Source organism: Ptychodera flava, chromosome 10 (genome assembly GCF_041260155.1).
Source record: "Ptychodera flava strain L36383 chromosome 10, AS_Pfla_20210202, whole genome shotgun sequence".
Classification (NCBI taxonomy): domain Eukaryota; kingdom Metazoa; phylum Hemichordata; class Enteropneusta; family Ptychoderidae; genus Ptychodera; species Ptychodera flava.
Genome location: NC_091937.1, coordinates 19,605,470 through 19,622,964, shown reverse-complemented (window position 1 = coordinate 19,622,964; position 17,495 = coordinate 19,605,470). Strand labels below are relative to the sequence as shown.

The 17,495-nt window shown below is 36.6% G+C and overlaps 1 protein-coding gene across 1 annotated transcript; it reads left to right on the top strand.

Moving 5' to 3' along the window:
- The first annotated feature begins 12,572 nt into the window (after nt 1–12,572).
- LOC139141535 (uncharacterized) lies at nt 12,573–16,761 on the top strand. Its single transcript, XM_070711128.1, has 3 exons — nt 12,573–12,807; nt 14,316–14,423; nt 15,868–16,761. The coding sequence occupies exons 1-3, from the start codon at nt 12,595–12,597 to the stop codon at nt 16,759–16,761; spliced, it is 1,215 nt and encodes a 404-aa protein (XP_070567229.1). The 5' UTR covers nt 12,573–12,594.
- The last annotated feature ends 734 nt before the right edge of the window (nt 16,762–17,495 follow it).

Here is a 17,495-nt window from a genome sequence, read left to right as displayed (position 1 = left end):
ATTATGATGAAATCTACAATTTTGTATTTTGGAACAATTTTTGCCATTAACGGCCAAAAAAATTATTTCTCAAAAAGTACTTGTCCGATAACTTTGATACTTGGTATCTAGGTTTCTACAGATAAACTAAATATGATGTAATGAAATAATAATGAAATCTGCAATTTTGTATTTTTGGTTGCAATTTTTGCAATTTTTGGTCAAAAAAGTTGTTTCTTGAAAATTACTTATCTGATACTTTCTGATACCTTTGATTATTGGTATATGGGTTCTTCGGAGATGTCTCAGTGTGATATATTGAAATTGTGATGAACTCTTCAATTTTTTTTAGTTTTTTTGGTAAATTTTTGCCATATTTGGTTACTATATATATATATATTATATATATATATATATATATATATATATATATATATATATATTATATATATATATATATATATATATAATCTATGTTTCTCAAAAGTTACTCATCTGGTAGCTTTGATATTTGCTATACAGGTTTCTAGCATTTATCTTAATGTAATTTATTGAAATTATGATGAAATCTTAAATTTTGTATTTTGCAGTTTTTTTTGCTATTTTTGGTCAAGCTCTCCTGAAATGAGCTATCAAAGATATCCAACTTCGTCATCAACACATGTGTCACAAAAAGGTATTCTCTACATAACACAGCGGAGCTCTGTCGATTATTAGGTCGCTTGGTTTTCAATACCACTGGTCAGACAGCTTTAATATTTGGTATACAGGTCCACAGGATGACTTAGGTGAGATAATTTCATACACCCAGAAAATACTTAATTTTATATCCATGTCTATATTCGCTTCAGGGACATTGGCCCCATGTTTGAGTTATTGTTATAACAGGCAGACAGACAGACAGACACACACACACAGAACGACAGACATCGCTATGACATTAGCACACGTGTGTGAACATGTGACCTACAAACTGACTGATATAGATTTCACATTGGCAGTGTATTTAGTAGTTTTTTACATAGTGTAGCAATGTTACGATGGCAGATATGAAGACATCGTTACTAACGTCTAAAAATAATTATATGAAGGGCTGCATGGTAGTATTGGCAAAATTTCCAAGATTAAGTATATCACTGTCGTCAAGCATTTAGCTGAGTGCAAGCTCATAAATCTGGTTCCAGTAGTTGTTTACAGTTTTACACAGTCAAACATTGTCATAAACACCTAAGATTTACAATTGTGTTCAGCAAAGATATTTATAGGAGCCCAGCAAGAGAGCTGCTACCAATACTAAACGTGTGTCCGATCTTCGGCTGTAATCTTAATAGACATGAAAGAATCATAAACCCTGCACGAACTAGTGGCTCTTAATACATATTTTACGATTTTGCGCACTTTTTACTTTTCTGTGTCTGAAGTCCAGTTTACATTCAAACTACAGTTAAAGGTGTGCTATTTGCCTTACCTTGATGGGAAACATAAACCCAAAATGAAAAAATTAATAAAAGTGCTTAGGAGAATAATCTTACAATTTCAAAATTGACTGATAAAGATTATCCATCAGCAGTGTACTTACTGCTGAAATCACTAATGTATTCAAAACGTAACAACAAAGACACTGCCGCCGACACGTCTGACCGCAACTTTTTCCCGGCTGTCAGCAAGACTTGTCAACCGAAAACATAAACCCGCCAAATACAAAACATTGACGCGCGAAACAGAAAAGTTTGACTCCCCAAACCAAAAAGATAAAACCACGCCCACCTTCCAAACGCTGACTGCCGCACACTTACACTGCGTTTGAAGCGTGTTAGTGGACAGCTTTTCTCTCGATTTACTTACTGGTTTACTAGACTTGGTTCAAGCGCGTGATTTGTGAACGTGTGAGTTTGGTGAACGTCTGGAATGCAACGATTTGTGTTCTGTTTTCATGTGAAACGTGTGAGTATACGTAGGTGATGTGAACGCGTTGAGTGGCCCGGGGGTGAACGCGATATGTAGAGAGTTTCATCCCGGGACAGACTCACTACTGCACAGACTCACTATTGCACAGACTCAATAAAAACGCATTCCATCGCTAGGAAAACATGACCTGGGCTGCCAAATTTTACGCGGTGAACTTTTGCAAATCAGTTTATTTTTTGAAAATTCACTGACTTGAACCAAGTCTACTGGTTGGCCTTCGTCATGTGACACCTAAGGGAGCGTTCAGTTTTTACGGCCGGGGGGGGGGCGGCAAAATCTTGTCACCGGTGTTCAAAATAATATAGACCCCCCCCTGCATTTTTTGTGAAAAAAAGATGACCCCCCTTTGTCAGACGAAAAAAATTGATGACCCCCCCCCTGAAAAATAACCAAAACCCATATGTCAAATTTACCCGCATGGTTTGGATTTGAACTCCGGTACGTGGCGCACTTTATTCGTGTAGCAGAGATGCCAGTGCACAAACTTCTCAGCCACATCCATTGAAACGTCTGTTAATTAGGACGACTGTAAGGCAATTTTTAACTTCATTTCCATAGACAACTCATGTTTATGGACATTGTATAAAGTAAACTTTATTGGAGTGGTTCGCCAAAGGCAGCCCTCCGGTTAAGAGGGTCATGGGCCATTACGTAAAGTCAACTTTATTCTAGTTGGCCACCAAGGTGGCACGCCGGTAAAGAGGGTCAATCATCGCTATTGCATACAGTAGACTTTACTGGACAGGGCCGCTGAAGGCGCGCGGCCATTACCATTATTCAGTGCGTGATGCCAGGGGTCCCTCAAAAATGTTTCTAATACAAGCCGGGGCCTCAAATTGGAATTTTACGGTAAGATTGCCGTGGGGTATTACATAAAGTCAATTTATTGTAGTGGGCCGGCTCAGGCGGCCCGCCGGTAAGAAGAGGGTCAGTCATGGCCATGGCATAAAGTGAACCTAATTGGAATGGGCCGCCAAAGGCGTCTGCCCATTAGAGGGTCATGGGTAATGCATAATGTACATTTATTGTAGTGGGCCGCCAAAAGCGGCCCGCCGGTAAAGAGGGTCGATCATGGCCATGGTATAAAGTGAACTTTATTGTTGGTATTATGTTTTTGAAAATGTGGTGACCCCCCTTTCCTACAAGTGAAAAAGCGATGACCCCCCCTTTGCGGATTCCAAAATTACAATGACCCCCCCCCTGGATTTTGCCGCCCCCCCCCCCCCCGCCGTAAAACTGAACGGTCCCTAATGACTGAATACATCTTCACTAATTCAAACGGAGATTTAGGAGTGGGAAGGCAATCTTGACCGAGTTACAGGATTCGATTGCCATGGAAATATTTATGCTTGCTTGGTCGAGATCAAAATATCAAAATTTATGGCAATGCTTTGTAAAGCATTATATATCTCTTGAAGAAAAATATCGACAAGTATGGCGATAGTGAAGATGTCTCAACCAGTGCTGTCACATGAGGTCTGAGAAGCCGATGGCCAGACGGGGAATGGATTTTAAAAAACTGACGCCAGTAGTAGCCTATGAAAAATTCACCGATGAGAATATTCCTTACTGTGTTGAATATGTGAATTTTTTACTGGACAACACCAAAACAAAAGTCGGTTCTTTGATTTCCAGTTCTTGCACATTTCACAAAGTCCGAGTCAATATTTTCAAGCCATGCTTCTAGTAAGACTGTTGTTTCTCCTGCGGCCTATCGGTGTTGTGTTTAGAGTAAATCCTGTTCATCGTCTCACAATTTGACAATTTCACAAAGATGAATGACAGAATGGCCGCCGGCCGCACCAGTCGACAGGACCACAACATCTGAGAAATGGATTGATCGTGCTATTTTGAGGTCAAAATTGGAGGCGTGGTTTAACAGATTTGCACTGGCGGGTAAATTTTTTTCTATTTCGCGCCACGATCTATTGAGTTTGGCTGGTGGATATTTCCACTTGACAAGTTGAGTGACAGCTGGAAATATCTAGTGGTGAGACGCGTTGGCGGCTTGGCCTTTGTTTTGACGTTTTGAACACATCAGTGATTTTAGCAGTAGTAGCTTTCTCAATAGCGTAGCAATGTTACGATGGCAGATATGAAGGCATCGATACTAACAACTAAAAATATTTATAGCAGGTTGCATGCTAGAATAGCAACATTTCCAAGATTTTTTTATCACTGTCGTATCGCATTTAGCAGTAAACAAGCTCATAAATCTAGTTACGGTAGTGTTGACAGTTTTACACAGTCAAATCTTGTCACAAACATCTAAGATTTACAATTGTATTCACCAAATATATTTACAGGAGCCGAGCAAGAGAGCTACTATTAATACTAAATGTGTGTCCGGTCATTCGACTGTAATCTTAAATCAACATGAAAGAATCATAAATCCTAATTGATCAAGTGCCTCTTTCTACATATTTTATGATTTTGCGTATTTTTTACCTTTCTGTGTCTGAAGTCTAGTCTACATTCAAGGTAAAGATAAAGGAAGTGTGCCATTTGCCTAGCCTCGATGCTGAACATTACTCAAATTGACACTAAAAACGATCAGTAAAATAATCTTAACTCTTCATAACCGCTGGTCAGACAGCTTTATATTTGGTATACAGGTCTCTAGGGATGACATAACTGATATTTTTTCAAATTGTGATGAAATATGCAAATTTGTGTTTTTAAGGGATTTTTTGGTCATTTTAAGTCAAGAATGTATTTCATCGAAACCGCTTGTCTGCCAGCTTTGATATTTTGTATACAGGTTCATGAGAATGATCAAAATGTGATATATTCAACTTATGATGAAATCCACAATTTTGTATTTTTGAACAATTTTTACCATTTATGGCCCAAAAAAATATTTCTCAAAAAGTTCTTTTACTATATGTGTGTACTGTGTCTGTGTGTAACTGTGTCTGTGTGTCGTCTGCTCCACGCACACCGTGTTGCTCGGTCGCGCACAGAATTGCAACATCTTAGTCGGTTACTGTGACCAACTCTTTTGGGTTGGAAGCAGTGGCCGACTGGTTTTTTTTGTGTGGCCTGTCAGCTAGGCGATGTTGCTGTGAGTGTGTGGGGGTTCGAATCCCATTTGGGTTATAGTAAAATTTAGATTGTCTTATTGCTGTGATATTTGGTATATAGGTTTCTACAGATAAACTAAATATGATGTAATGAAATCATGATGAAATCTGCAATGTTTTATTTTTTGGTGCAATTTTTGCCATTTTTGTTTCTTTAAAATTACTTGTCTGATGCTTTCTGATACCTTTTATATTTGGTATACAAGTTATTAGGCGTTGTCTCAGTGTGATATATTGAAATTGCGATGAAATCTTCCATTTTTTGCATTTTTCGGTCAATTTTTGCCATTTTTGGTTAAAATCTGTGTTTCACAAAAGTTACTCATCTGGTAGCTTTGATATTTGCTATACAGGTTTCTAGCATTTATCTTAATGTAATTTATTAAAATTATTATGAAATCTTAAATTTTGTATTTTTGCAGTTAATTTTGCTATTTTGCTCTCCTGAAATGAGCTATCAAAGATATCCAATTTCGTCATCAACACATGTGTCACAAAAAGATATTCTCTACATAACACAGCGGAGCTCTGTCGATTATTAGGTCGCTTGGTTTTTCAATACCACTGGTCAGACAGCTTTAATATTTGGTATACAGGTCCACAGGATGACTTAAGTGAGATAATTTCATACACCCAGGAAATACTTAATTTTATATCCATGTCTATATTAGCTTCAGGGATATTGGCCCTATGTTTGAGTTATCGTGTAAACAGGCAGACAGACAGACAGACACACACGGACAGACAGACAAATATTGTTATGACAGCTCACGTGTGTGAAAATATGACCTAAAAGTGACTGATAAAGATTACACATTAGCAGTGTACTTAGTAGTTTTCTACATAGTGTAGCAATGTTATGTTGGCAGATATGAAGACATCGTTACTAACGTTTAAAAATAATTATAAGAAGGCATGCATGGTAGTATTAGCAAAACTTCCAAGTGTTAGTTACTAACTGCCATCTAGCATTTCGCTGAATACAAGCACATATATCTGGTTCCAGTAGTTATTTACAGTTGTACAAAGTCAAACCTTGTCACTTACACCTGAGATTTACAATTGTGTTCAGCAAAGATATTTATAGGAGCCCAGCAATAGAGTACTATTAATACTTAATGTGTGTCCGGTCATTCGGCTTTAATCTTAAATCAACATGAAAGAATCATAAATCCTAATTGATCAAGTGACTCTTTCTACATATTTTCGATTTGCGTATTTATTTTACCTTTCTGTGTCTGAAGTCTAGTTTACATTAAAGGTAAAGATAAAGGAGGTTTGCTATTTGTTTTACCTTGATGCTAAACATTACTCAAAATTTACACTTAAAACGCTTAGTAAAATAATCTTACTATTAAACCAGATGTGAACTGAATGTGCTCACGTGTTTTACAACAGGTTCATTAATAGAAGTATGCTTCCCAGAACAAAAAGTATCTGTTGTATCGTTATATGTAGCAGGTTTAATCAACTTTCGCACAGTACTCTAAGAGTTAAATCACAAATTAAAAAACATTATTTTATATGCAAATGAGATGTTCATTGACTTGACACTGTTCAATGCTGCATGGGACAATTAGATATTCATGAAATCAACATATGTAGCACATTTCATCAAATTTAATGCTCAATTTTTTTAGTGATATCACTAATTACAAAGTTCATTAAATATGCAAATGAACCCTAATTAACTTTAAACTACTCAATGTTTCATAGCAGAGTTAGATATTTATCAGATCAATAATTGTAGTAGGTATCACCAAATTTGGAGCCGTAATTTCAGACTTATATATCAAAGGACAAAGTTCATTAAATATCTAAATGAACACTTAAGAAACTTCTCACTACTAATTGCATCACAACATAGTATGTTCAATAATTATATCCCTTCCAGATCACTTCGTCTTCCAATCAAAACCTCCTTAAGGTTCCAAAAGCACGCACACTTCGTTTTCAAAACAGCTTGTCTGTTGCGGGTGTGGATGAATATGACAATCTCCCCAAATCAATCAGGGACTCTGAGTCACTCACAAGTTTTAAGAAATATTGTAACAACTTTGTGTTATCTATTTACTTGTCTGATACCTCTTCGTAGTTTTTTTTTTCTGATATTTTGTATTTCTATGTTTTTTGTGTTTTCTAATTGGTGCTGTAATATGATTTTCTTTTGTCTATTCGACTTCCATTAAAAGAGCTATTTCACCTATGGAGTTATCGAATTAAATAAAGATTAATAATAATTATTAATATAATATAATATAAGTATTATATAGAAATAATAACGCGAATAATAATATGTTCAATTTCCGTGAAGAATTTCACAATTTTGGGTCGAAAAGACCAAATATGATATCGATTTCACTGCCCCATGTTTCCATGGTAACCATTTTAGGGGTTGAAAATTTCAGTTTTTCTAATATCCCATGAAAAGTTACTTTGATTGATATGAAAATTATCTAGTGGGGGAGTTCGGGTCAGAGAACACAAAAACCAGACTTATTTCAATGTTTCGAGTTGCCATGGTAACTATTTTGGGATTGAAAATGTTACTTTTTCCCTAATTCCTATTAAAGAACGATTGATTGATGTAAAAATTTGATCATAAGGGTTTGTCTGGTTAGCACACCAAAAAATATCACACTCATTGTAATGTGAGATGTTTCCATGGCAACCATTCAGGAGTAAAATTACCAGTTTTTTAAAGATTTCACCTAAAATCCAGTAATCAATAGAATGTGTAATATCAAAGGGATATTTTGGGTTAGAAAGACCAAATATGCAGTGTAAAAATCCAGTAATCAACAGAAATATTATACCAAAGGTTATTTGGGTTAGAAAGACAAAATATGATATCCATTTTTACTGCCCTGTGTTTCCATAGTAACCTATTTGCGTTTTAAATTTCATTTTTTTCCAAATTCCATTAAAAGTAATCCTAGTTACTATGCAAATGCTCTCCTTAGAGTATTTATCACAGCATGAACTCCATGTTAATTTTGTTTTATGTTGCCTTGGTAAAAAATTTTGGAAACCACAGTTTTTTTATTTAAAACCATAGACCCTCGAGAGGGTCAATGCTAAAACATAATTCTCTGTTTTTTATTTATTTTATGGATGTCTAAGTAACAACTTTGAAATTTGTTCTATAATAAAATAATTGTAATTTCTTTGCCTTCATTCTTGGATGAATGGTAAACATAATGTGTATTGGGGCCATTCTGGTCAAAATTATGTTTTCCGTTAATTTTAGTGTTTTAGAATTAATTTTATATAGACCAGAAATAATTTTTGAAGTATTTTTAATTTTGTTTCATGCAGTCATCCCAAATAAGTGTTATATAGTACAGTACTAACTCATTATGCATCGAATTATGTTTATGCCTTCAAATTAATTTTATGTGCTAAAATTAATTCTACTAGCATCTCAAATTAATTAATTTTAATGTATAATATTAATAATTAATTAATAATTATTTTTTTTCGTGAACCAGAGAAGAAAAAGCTATTTTACAAGATTCTGCCTATGAAGTGAATTTTCTAGTCTTTTGATACTTGCACACCTTTAATACCCAAGGAAACAGGTATAATGGACGACAGTGGGACTCAAAAGTTTTGTGACCTATTAACAACCCGTTTAACTCTCAGAGTTGTATGCAAATTTTAAAAGTCGCCATGACGACCTGACAACAACATGGCCTTTCCAGCACTAAGACACAGAGTAGCAGGGCTAAAAATAGGCCATGGCCCTTCTGTCGGGAGGAGGCATAATTTCTGTGTCATTGTGATTGATACATTATTATCAAAATGCGACGAGAATGCGTTTTTATTGGCCATCGTTTCCTGTGTCTGTCATTCAAGTACGCCAGTTCAGATATTGAAACTTTGTTGCAAAGTTCCACCGCACGGCCGGTTGTCTTCGTAATTTCCAGAACAAAGTCATATTATGGCAAATTTCTGTGCCCAGCTGGGTTTGACTGCATTTATCTAGCTCGTCCCAAAGTGACGGACGCATCTTTCAACCTTTCAGCTTGGTGAAAAATGCATTTATTGATTCGCCAAAGGCCTGTGGATTCGCATATTTTTGCACAAGTGCTACATGGACATAGGAAAAGTTCGACTCACCCTAGCCCTCTCGATTGTTGAATACAACCACGGTCCATGATGAGAGTTCTCGAATCAAAAACTGTAGCTGTGCTCGAATACAAATATCTTCTCATTAAATTACGTCATTGTTATACAGAGTTAGCATTCCAAAGTCTGTCACCCTGTTTTTTCAAAGTTTGGAGAAGGGCGGCATTTCCATCTGAATGATTGAACGACGTGAAACGCAAAATTCTATCGCATATGTTCCGGCAATATGTACAGTACTGTCAGTAGAAATACTGTATACGCTGCTGAGTTACGTAAGCTTATAAGCTTATACTCCACAAAATGGCCACAGGCGGCGTGAACTTCTGAAAGGATTTCCTAAACGTCCTACTTGGTACCTTAGACACTCACATGTGATATCCTGAAAAGTATTCTCTGCAGTAATTCCAGTTTCTGTCAACATTCCATCATTTTTAAAGGTCACAACGACACGATAGCGCGAGATCGGAGACGTTCTACTGTCACGCCACGCACTCTCAATTGCGCATGCTCTGGGATTCGCGTCGCGTCTCTGAAGGGCGCGCGCGTGTTCCGACAGAGAAGAACGCGAATCGCAGGGTTTCTGCCAGACTACACTGCCAGGGCGAAACATGCGAAATGCAGAAAAAAATGTTTTTTCTGCAATGCCAATATGATACTTACGAAGTAAGTCTGAATAAGTTTTAAATTATACATCAGAATGATACATCAGAATGAATCCATTGTACATTGGTACGTTTATGAAAGATTAGTACAGGATACGTGTCTGAGATGTTTTTCAATTTAGGTCAGTTATTAGAGTTGGGGTTGGGGGTGGGGGGTTCTGACACCTAACTTAAGCAATTAAGTTAGATTTATAAAATGAACTTTTAATATTACCCCTACTGTATGGAAAACATTCATTCGGTGGTCGCAGCATAGCAATTTCACTGCAGAGAGAGAGAGAGAGATTTTAATTTATATTGGAAATCTTTTCATAGTCGTGACTTCTGATGGAAGAAAACTAAAAACAAAATTAAATTGACCCGATTGAACGTGTATCCGTAAAGTTCGCACAAAAGTTAAAAGTCTAGGCCTGCTGGTATCGCGTAAACTGCTTGGTGTCACTTTTCCGACAAGCATTTAATTACCCCTTGGCTTAATGATATCCCCCTCTCTCCGTACAGTATGATGCATAATTCTGCGCTGCACGTAAAACAATTGGAAGTCACCCCTATTGACAAAATTAAAATATACAACACCTCTTTTTCAGAATTCCCACACAGCTTCAATGAACTGTTATTAGATTTCTATATAATACTTATAGCCCTAAACTTGTAATAATTAATATAAGTATTATATAGAAATAATAACGCGAATAATAATAGGTTCAATTTCTGTGAAAATTTCATCATATGGGTATTTTGGGTCGAAAAGACCAAATATGATATCGAATTCACTGCCCCATGTTTCCATGGTAACCATTTTAGGGGTTGAAAATTTCAGTTTTTCTAATATCCCATGAAAAGTTACTTTGATTGATATGAAAATTATCTATTGGGGGTGTTCGGGTCAGAGAACACAAAAACCAGACTTATTTTAATGTTTCGAGTTGCCATGGTAACTATTTCCAGAACAATGTCATATTATGGCAAATTTCTGTGCCCAGTTTGGTTTGACTGCATTTATCTAGCTCGTCCCAAAGTGACGGACGCATCTTTCAACCTTTCAGCTTGGTGAAAAACGCATTTATTGATTCGCCAAAGGCCTGTGGATTCGCTTATTTTTGCACAAGTGCTACATGGACATAGGAAAAACTTCGACTCACCCTAGCCCTCTCGATTGTTGAATACAACCACGGTCCATGATGAGAGTTCTCGAATCAAAAACTGTAGCCATGCTCGAATACAAATATCTTCTCATTAAATTACGTCATTCTTGATATACAAGAGTTAGCATTCCAAAGTCTGTCACCCTTTTTTTTCAAAGTTTTGAGAAGGGCGGTATTTCCATCTGAATGATTGAACGACGTGAAACGCAAAATTCCATCGCATATGTTCCGGCAATATGTGCACTGTACAGTAGAAATACTGTATACGCTGCAGCCAGTGCAGGTACGTATATACTCCACAAAATGGCCACAGACTGCATGAACTTTCTGAAAGGATTTCCTAAACGTCCTCCTTGGTACCTAAGAGACTTACATGTGATGTCCTGGAAAGTATTCTCTGCAGTAATTCCAGTTTCTGTTAACATGCACACATTTTATAGCTGACATGATAGCACGAGACAGTTCTACGGTACTATACACATTCTCGCGCTCCCAGGCTCAATTGCGCATGCTCATACTGGCAGACTACGTCACCTGTGTTTTGCTTCCGGCGCGGCCGACTTGGCAACTTAGGTCGAGCAAACAAATAACGAACTGCCGAATGCACTCTCAGTGATGGCGGCCATCGTATAGTTCTCTTTCCGGTTCCATGGTGCCTTGCGCGCCAGGGTGACGTTTACTTCCGGGCCCCTGCTGCAGACGACATTGTTATGCTGAATAGCGTACGTAAACATATGATGCAATCGTAAACATGGGTAGATCAGACTCATGTTGTGTACCTTTTTGTCACCGAAGACGCAACAGAGATGGTGGTATGTACTATACTTTCCTAATGCCCCTCTGGAAAGACGAGAGGCATGGATTAGATAGATAGATAGATAGATAGATATACTTTATTGTCCATAAAAACATGGAAAGTTGTCTTTAAACAACAGGACCGCTATAAAAACACCAAATACGGACAACACCATACAAAACAATACAATAGTTACAGACAAACACAACACTATATTAAAAGTTCCTACTTAAATGGTGTTTGCTCTGGTTCTCCGGATGGAATCAGACATATTCATATTTAAAACAGCAACTGCTGACGGTATAAATGACTTCTTAAAAAGATTCTTCCTAGCCCTGGGCACAAGTAGACGGCGTCCCGAAGGCAGATATTGAAACTTGTCATTCAATGGGTGAGATTTATCACCAAGAATGGATAAAGCTTTCCTACGAAGAGCATAAGTATACAGTTCTCCAAGATCTTTTAACTTTGTCCCGACAAGTCGACTACATATGTTTACAATTTTCGTTAGTCGCATTCTCTCTTTAACAGAAATATGACCAAACCATGTGACAATGTTATAAGTTAGAATGCTTTCAATACAACAACGATACACAGAAACAAGGATGTGACTGCTAACATTGAAACTCTTTAGCTTCCTCAGAATAAATATTCGTTGGTGAGCTTTCTTATAAATTTGTCTGTATTCTCTTTGAAACTTAACTTCTGGTCTACTATGGACCCTAGATATGGAAATGATGATACTATTTCAACCTGTTGGTTGTCAATGGTAACAGATTCTACATGGTAACAGATTCTACTAAAGCCTATGTACCAACGACAAACTCCATATGGCAAAACAAGCTCATGTGTTCATAAAATGCCATGTAAAGTCATGGGAGCCGAAACCATGGTCGAAAATATGCAACATACACTTTGAAGATTTCCGTAAGTCCGATGATCCAGACTCAAAAGCCTATGTACCAACTGTATTTCCAAAGAGGTTGACCAGGCAGAAAAGAAGACGGGAACACATAACTGGCATACGAAGAAAAAATGTGAAGGTAAGTGTTGTACACTATGTGATCGTGTATGTGAGTAGGTATCGGTAGACCGTGTGCGCGTGCAGACTAGTGTCCAGGCCGTGGATAGAGGGACTGTGCCGTGGTTTATGACTGAACTAATGTACTGAATGTAGTGTGTCCGGCGATGATGCAACGCTTTTCAACTCACATGCACGTCTTAGCTTGAAGACGGCAAAATTTATTGCCGGACAGTATCGGTACATTGATTCGTAAGACTACATATGTGTCGACAGACAACTAGTACCACAATGTCCATGCATAGTGTTCATGTGAACTTTCATTTGTAAGTCCATGATGCGAGTGGGGTACATGTACACCTGCCTCCCCCCTCAAACAACGACAAACTCCATATGGCAAAACAAGCTCTTGTGTTCTGGTGCGGCACTCATTTGAAGCTCACAGGTTCGTACGAGTGAACTAATGTCGTACCGATGCCTGTCTGTCTGTCAGTGTGTGTGTGTGTGTGTGTGTGTGTGTTTGTGTCTGTCTGTCTGTCTGTCTGTCTATTTATATGATAACTCATGAACGCCTAAAGGGATTAAAGTCAGATTTGGTAGACAGGTAGTATACACTAAGGGAGAGATCTGATTAGATTTTGGTTAGTGTGGCTTGCACATTAATGAAGTTATGTAGTAACATTTTTTTTCATAGAATGGTTTATATGATAACTCATGAATGGCGCCTAAAGGGATTAAAGTCAGATTTGGTAGACATGTAGTATACGCTAATGGAGAGATCTGATTAGATTTTGGTTAGTGTGGCTTGCACATTAATGAAGTAATGTAGTATCATTTTTTCATATAATGGTTACCTATGGAAAAAGTAATGACAGTGTCGACATATATCAAGAAATACTTCACAAAATTTCATGAAACTTTTCACTTATGACAATCTTACAACATTATGATGATACTGTGTGTCATGTCAATTATCTGCTCATTTGCATATTTAATGAACTTTTGTAATTAGTGATACAACTCTGAAAATCATGCACCAAATTTGATGATACCTGCTACAGATTTGATACCTGCTACAGATATTGCTCTGGTAGATATCTAAATTTACTAAAAAGCCTGGAGCAGTGTCAGGTTAACAAACAGCTAATGTAGATATTAAATGAAGTTTTATAATTAGTGATTTCACTCTGAGAGTACTGTGCAAAAGTTGATGAAACCTGCTACAATATGTAACATATAATGATCTGACAGATATCTGATTGTTACATGAACTATACTACTATGTAATGAACCTGTTGTAAACCACGGGAGCACATTCAGTTCACATCTGGTGCTACATATGTGTAATGTGACACTGGTGTATGATATGTGTTCACAGATAACCTGTACTGTAGAGGGTAAAGGGAGACATAATAAAAAATCCTTTCATATTTTTTTAAACTGTGGAGTTGCATTCCCTTTGTTCATGGTAGAGTTCATTGAATATAACATGTGTATGAATACAGAATGTGTTAACCTTTTTTCTTCTAGACAGAGAACAAGATCAGGAAAACTGTCCCAGAGCAACAAAAAACAGAGGAAATGGACAAATCTAATTATGACCAACATCTGCCTATCTCCATGAAATCATCTGACAAGGTAAGTAAACTTACATGAAGTTTTTATCTTTGTATGGAAAGGCCTGAAAACATATATAAGTTATAGAATTGTATTATTATCCAGACTGGATCACCACCTCTGAATAAACAATCTAGACTTGCCCACTGGTTACTTGTTTTGTTTTGCTTTTGTACCTTATTAAATTGTTCTCCATCATTTATTTCAATATTTCACTATATTTAGAATGTTTGCGCGGGCTAGGCTTTGATTACTGCTGGTTTAGCTACCTGTCCTATGTTTACTTAGGGTGAACTCAGTTTTGGGAACAAAATTTGAAAAAGCTAGTTCATCTGAAATTCACTAACAAAACAAACTCTCATCACATAAGGGAGTAATGTCTTTCATTTCCAAGTCCTACATTGACATCATTTTCTCCACAGAGTGACTATATGCAAATTTTCTCTGTATTATTGATACCATATATAATACGTAAAAAACAGCACGTAAAAAACAGTACCCTATATATATATATATATATATATATATATATATATATATATATATATATATATATATATATATATATATATATATATATACATAATTGCCTGAATACATGAGTTTATGTGTCCTCACAGTAGCAGAAAATTTGCATGACAAGGGCAACTGTCTCCTGCTGCACGGGCACATACACTCATGTATTCAGGCAATAATATTTTCATTACATGCTTCTTGACAGTTAATGCTATATGACATTGAGTGCCATGCAGGGCATTTTTGCACATTTTACCATTATTGACCAGCATTGAACAAATTTAACGGAAGTCAAAATAGCAGTGTGCACATGGATATTTTGCATCTTGCATTAATGGGACAAAGTCACCCATTTTTTCATGAATTTTGTTTGATACATGATACTACCTATATTGTTTGACATGTTGAAGGATACTGAATGAATGGATACTGAAAAAATGAATTAATGGTCATGACCATTAATTTATTTTCGCGATGGTTTCATGTATTGTGTATCAAACTGGGGTCGAATATATGCATGGTCACCCATTCATTCAGTATCTTTCAAAATGTCAAACAATATAAGTAGTATCTCGTATCAAACAAAATTCATGAAAAAATATGGCGATTTTGTCCCTTTACACGTCTACTTTGACATTGGAAACGTCGAAGGGCTTCACTGGACCAGGTAACCATGGAAACTGGTCAGTGGATCGTTTACCAGCCTACTAGCCCCCCAGATGTTCCTATTCAAAATAATGCACTAATTTTCACTCACATCAAGGCATGTAATATATATATATATATATATATATATATATATATATATATATATATATATATATATATATATATATATATATATATATATATATGACTCATGTTGCAGATAGATGACTAATTGTTACATAAGATAATAACTGATATGAAGCATCATTTCAAGCATGAAGTGTCTTTTCTATTTGAACAGGAACAGCATTTAGAGTCGGCTGGTCTTCCTGATCATGATTACACTGCTGCTGCAAAAAGAATTCTTAGTAAATCAGAATTGGAAATGGAAGAAATTAGAGTGAAGTATCCAGATGTCTACCACCATATAGTGAAAATTGAAAAAGAAAATTGTAAACTTAGATATAACATAAACAACTTAAAGTCATGCATTCTCAGTCTGGACACAATCAGAAATAATGACAAAGAAACCCTTTACTGGACAGGATACCCAAATTATGAAGTGTTTGAATCAGTTTTCGAGTATCTCGTTCCCAAAGCAATGAATTTGCAGTACTGGAGGGGTGAAAAGGAAACTCAATTTGGTCATTTTTATAAGTATGAAAATCATAATAAACCAGGCCCTGACAGGAAATTATCACTAAAAACAGAATTTTTTCTGGTTATGGTCAGACTGAAATGTGGTTTACAACTGCATGACTTAGCAATGAGATTCTCAATCAGTGAAGGAAGTGTGTCCAGAATATTCAATACATGGATACCTTTCATGAGTAGGGAATTTTCTACCATATTTACAATGCCCACAAATGAAGATGTGTCTGATAGTAGATGTAGTGCATTTAGAAATTACCCCAATACTAGAGTTGTAATTGACTGTACTGAAATTTTCAGCGAAACACCATCAGCGATACATGCAAAGCAACAAGTCTGGAGCAATTACAAACATCACAACACTTGTAAGTTTCTTGTTGGTATTGGGCCTAATGGAAGTGTGAATTACGTATCAGATATGTGGGGAGGGCGAGCCTCTGATAAGTGTATAACAAAAAATTGCGATTTTCTGCAACACTTAAAGACTGGGGATGATGTGATGGCTGATCGGGGATTCAATATAGAAATTGAATGTCTTCTGTAGGGGCTTCATTGAACATCCCATCATTCAAAGGAAAAGATTGTGCCCAGTTACACCCTAAGGAAGTTGAACGATCACGTCGAATCTCAGAGGCTCGGATTCATATAGAAAGGGCTATAAATAGAATAAAAAATTTTCATATATTTGACAGTGAAATTAAGATGACCATGAAAGATGTTGCCAAGCATGTCTTTATTTCATGTGCATTTCTGGTGAATTTCCAATCACCTTTCCTGAAGGATTAAGGGATTGCTAAGTTCATTCAATTGAGAAGCAGTATTCAAATTTTATCTTTTGATGATGATGGTGGGGGAGGAGGGGGTACACTCTCTTCAGGAAATACTGATGTCAGGATGTCATTTCAATTACCATTACAAAACAGCATCTGTATATATGTGCTGTTTCTGATAAGCCATCTGCGTTGGTCAGTCATTTTTGTATGACTCTGGCTAGAGTTTCTGTAAACCTCTGGCACTGTCTTGGTATCCTGGCTCGGTCAGCTCTGCCTTTCTTAGACATGTAAGTTAATTGCAGAAATTTGGCCAGGGGCATACAAAATGAGTATACAGAGGGATGTAAGCAGACAGCTGGACAGAAACTGACACAGACAGACAAATTACCAATACATTTAGAGGTTTGTTGGGTGTCTCTGTGGATATGCATAGGTTATCGGACATGAAGGCATAAAAGTCCAATTTTTTGCTGTATTGTATTTTCTGTGTATGAACAGCAGTTTG

What these genes read in the sequence shown, in the direction of transcription:
- LOC139141535 (XM_070711128.1), top strand. Translation starts at nt 12,595, where the DNA reads ATGGCAAAACAAGCTCATGTGTTCATAAAATGCCATGTAAAGTCATGG. An exon ending in TACGAAGAAAAAATGTGAAG is followed by an intron (nt 12,808 to 14,315) that starts GTAAGTGTTGTA and finishes TTTTTCTTCTAG; the next exon opens with ACAGAGAACAAGATCAGGAA. An exon ending in CCATGAAATCATCTGACAAG is followed by an intron (nt 14,424 to 15,867) that starts GTAAGTAAACTT and finishes CTATTTGAACAG; the next exon opens with GAACAGCATTTAGAGTCGGC.